Source organism: Urtica dioica, chromosome 8 (genome assembly GCF_054948205.1).
Source record: "Urtica dioica subsp. dioica isolate 48M chromosome 8, U.dioica_male_clone48M_v1_H2, whole genome shotgun sequence".
NCBI classification, from domain to species: domain Eukaryota; kingdom Viridiplantae; phylum Streptophyta; class Magnoliopsida; order Rosales; family Urticaceae; genus Urtica; species Urtica dioica.
This window is the reverse complement of record NC_142763.1, coordinates 544,203-546,780: the sequence shown is the minus strand read 5'-3', so window position 1 is coordinate 546,780 and position 2,578 is coordinate 544,203. Positions and strand designations below refer to the sequence as shown.

The window sequence follows — 2,578 nt, the reverse complement described above, 5'->3', positions numbered from 1 at the left end:
ACATGCATGATTGTACGGTCAAAATCCAATTTATTTCAACATACTCGGACTCTACCCTAACCTACTATATTTTTTTTTCTTATATATATATATAAAGATTCCGTACATGTCAATATAACGATTTATCAAATTATTAATCAATAGAAAAATAATTAAAAAAAAAGCTAAACTTATTTGACTTAACAACCTTTCCTCTGTAATCCATGACATAATTAAGAAGCCTCTAGAGACCCTTTCTCCTCAAATTCCTTGTATTTAAACCCTCCTCGTCTCTAATTTCCCTCTCATTTCTTATGCTTAAAAACCCTCCATAGATAACCCTCATCATCTCTATTTAATTACTATATACATATATATACGCACATAATATACTTATATATATATACATGGGAACTCTTGTAGGACATGTGGCCCCGGGAATGATGTTTGCCCTAATAGGGTTATGGCACCTCATAAACCACACCAAGCTCCACAGTCTCAACCCAACCACATACACTTCGCTTCCGTGGTTCCCCGTCTCGAAGCCAATAAGGCATCTCGAGCTTTACCTCATCATGGCCGCCACGTCGGCGTCCATCGCTATGGAGCTCTTCATCGGGCCCCAAAATCACCAACCCCTCGACCCAGACGGCTCAATCCCCTCAAACCATCTCCACAACTTCGAACACTCCTCGATTTCCCTTGCCTTCTTCCTCTATGCCCTCCTCTCCATAGTCATTGACCGAGCGGCTTCCATTAGCAATGAATCCCTAATCATCAACGGCCGAGGGTTCACGCAACTCCTCGGCGCGCTAGCCTTCGCACAACAATTCCTCATCTTCCACCTCCACTCTGCCGATCACGCGGGGCCTGAGGGGCAATACCACTTGCTCCTCCAAGTCATCGTGTTTGTTTCTCTCCTCACAACCCTAATGTGTCTCGGGTTTCCCCAGAGCTTCTTGCTCAGCTTCGTCCGCTCTATCTCCGTGTTCTTTCAGGGTGTTTGGCTCGTTGTGATGGGGTTCGCTCTATGGACGCCGGGCTTGATCGCAAAAGGGTGTTTCATGCACGAAGAGAAAGGTCATAGCGTGGTCCGTTGCTCTGGTGACGAGTCTCTTCATCGAGCAAAGTCTTTGGTGAACCTTCAGTTCAGTTGGTTCTTGTCCGGGATAGCGGTTTTCGGGGTTTTCTTTTATCTTGTTTTGGTTAAGTTTTACGAAAGTGATAGGAACATTGAGTACTTCTCTTTGAGATTGAAGGTGAACGAAGAGGAGGAAGAAGAAAATTCGGGTGATATTATTGATGTTGAGTCCCAAAAGAAAACCAAACCTAGTTGTGGAAGAAATTACGCCAAAATTAGTTTTATGAACGACATGGAAAAATTTGGGATTAATGGGCCTACAGATATGGAACGATAGAAAATTTATAATTAGTTTATGTACAAAATATAAGTATTTAAATCAGCCATGAACTGTACAATATTATAGAGGCTGATTTGATTATATATGTAGCGTGTCTGTGTGTGAATATGTATGTAAACATTCAAGTTCTTTGAGTCATTCAATATCTGATTGTTTGGTTTGCATGTATGTCTTGAAATTTGAGGGCTAGCTTAGTTTTCATTTGTGTGTTTCCAAAATGCCAGCCCACCAATTTGTAAAAAAGCTTCTTATTTGATTTAATGCATGACAATAATAATAATATTAATCATGTGATCAGGAAAATAATTAGCACACCCTGGAAATTCCACGTTTCCCTTGCTTATCCATATTTCCTTTCCAGATTAATTGTATTCAACGATATCCCTAGCTATTTTTATTTTTATGGTTTATTTTTTATAATACAATATCTTTAGCTTGATTGACTAATATTAGTGCACCCTACTTTGTTTGACTCATAAAATAGGGGTTCATTTTGTTTATTTATTTATAAATATCACTGAGCATTTGCAAAATATAAACGCTATATATATATATATATATATATATATTGACCCACACGAATGTTATACACCCGCTCACCCGCATGAAAGACAGAAAAAAATTGATAGGAAAATTTTATATTCTATGTGTAATAGTGAGTCTAATTTATTTCATATGTGTTAAAATTAAAAAATTTAAATATATATATAATTTTATTTAAATACCTTTAGGCAAATACTTTTGAAATAAAATCTTTTGACCTTTCAGTTGTCAACCGCAGTTAACAGCGGTGTTGTGGCCCGCAATTGTCTGCTAATTGTGATCATCACTGCGATCACATATTTTTCATATTTGTGATATTTGGCCTTTAAAAATCGAGTTATATGTACTTTCACAAGTAGAAATGAAATTTTCCTGTTAAAAAAATCAGAAGGTAACGAACGAGAGAGATCAATTTTCGCTTCAGCCTTTTTCATGCGTAGGGACTATGTAGAATAGCCACTAACTATATTAGAGTTTCTCAAAAAAAAAAAAAAAAAAGCTATATTAGATGTTCATAAAAACCGCCGAATCGAATAACCCTAACATCCACCTCTGAAATCCGATGAAATTGGATTGTAATCAGAACCGGCTCAAGAGAAGGGGAAAAAGGGCCCTAAATTTAATTTGGATACTTG

The 2,578-nt window shown here is 37.3% G+C and overlaps 1 protein-coding gene across 1 annotated transcript; it reads left to right on the top strand.

Moving 5' to 3' along the window:
* Positions 1-289: 289 nt before the first annotated feature.
* On the top strand, positions 290-1,691 carry LOC149386926 (uncharacterized). Its single transcript, XM_089623670.1, has one exon. The coding sequence runs from the start codon at positions 387-389 to the stop codon at positions 1,395-1,397; it is 1,011 nt and encodes a 336-aa protein (XP_089479796.1). The 5' UTR covers positions 290-386; the 3' UTR covers positions 1,398-1,691.
* Positions 1,692-2,578: the final 887 nt, after the last annotated feature.

Bases quoted from the DNA above. Each gene is read 5' to 3' on its own strand.
- LOC149386926 (XM_089623670.1), top strand. From the start codon at position 387: ATGGGAACTCTTGTAGGACATGTGGCCCCGGGAATGATGTTTGCCCTA.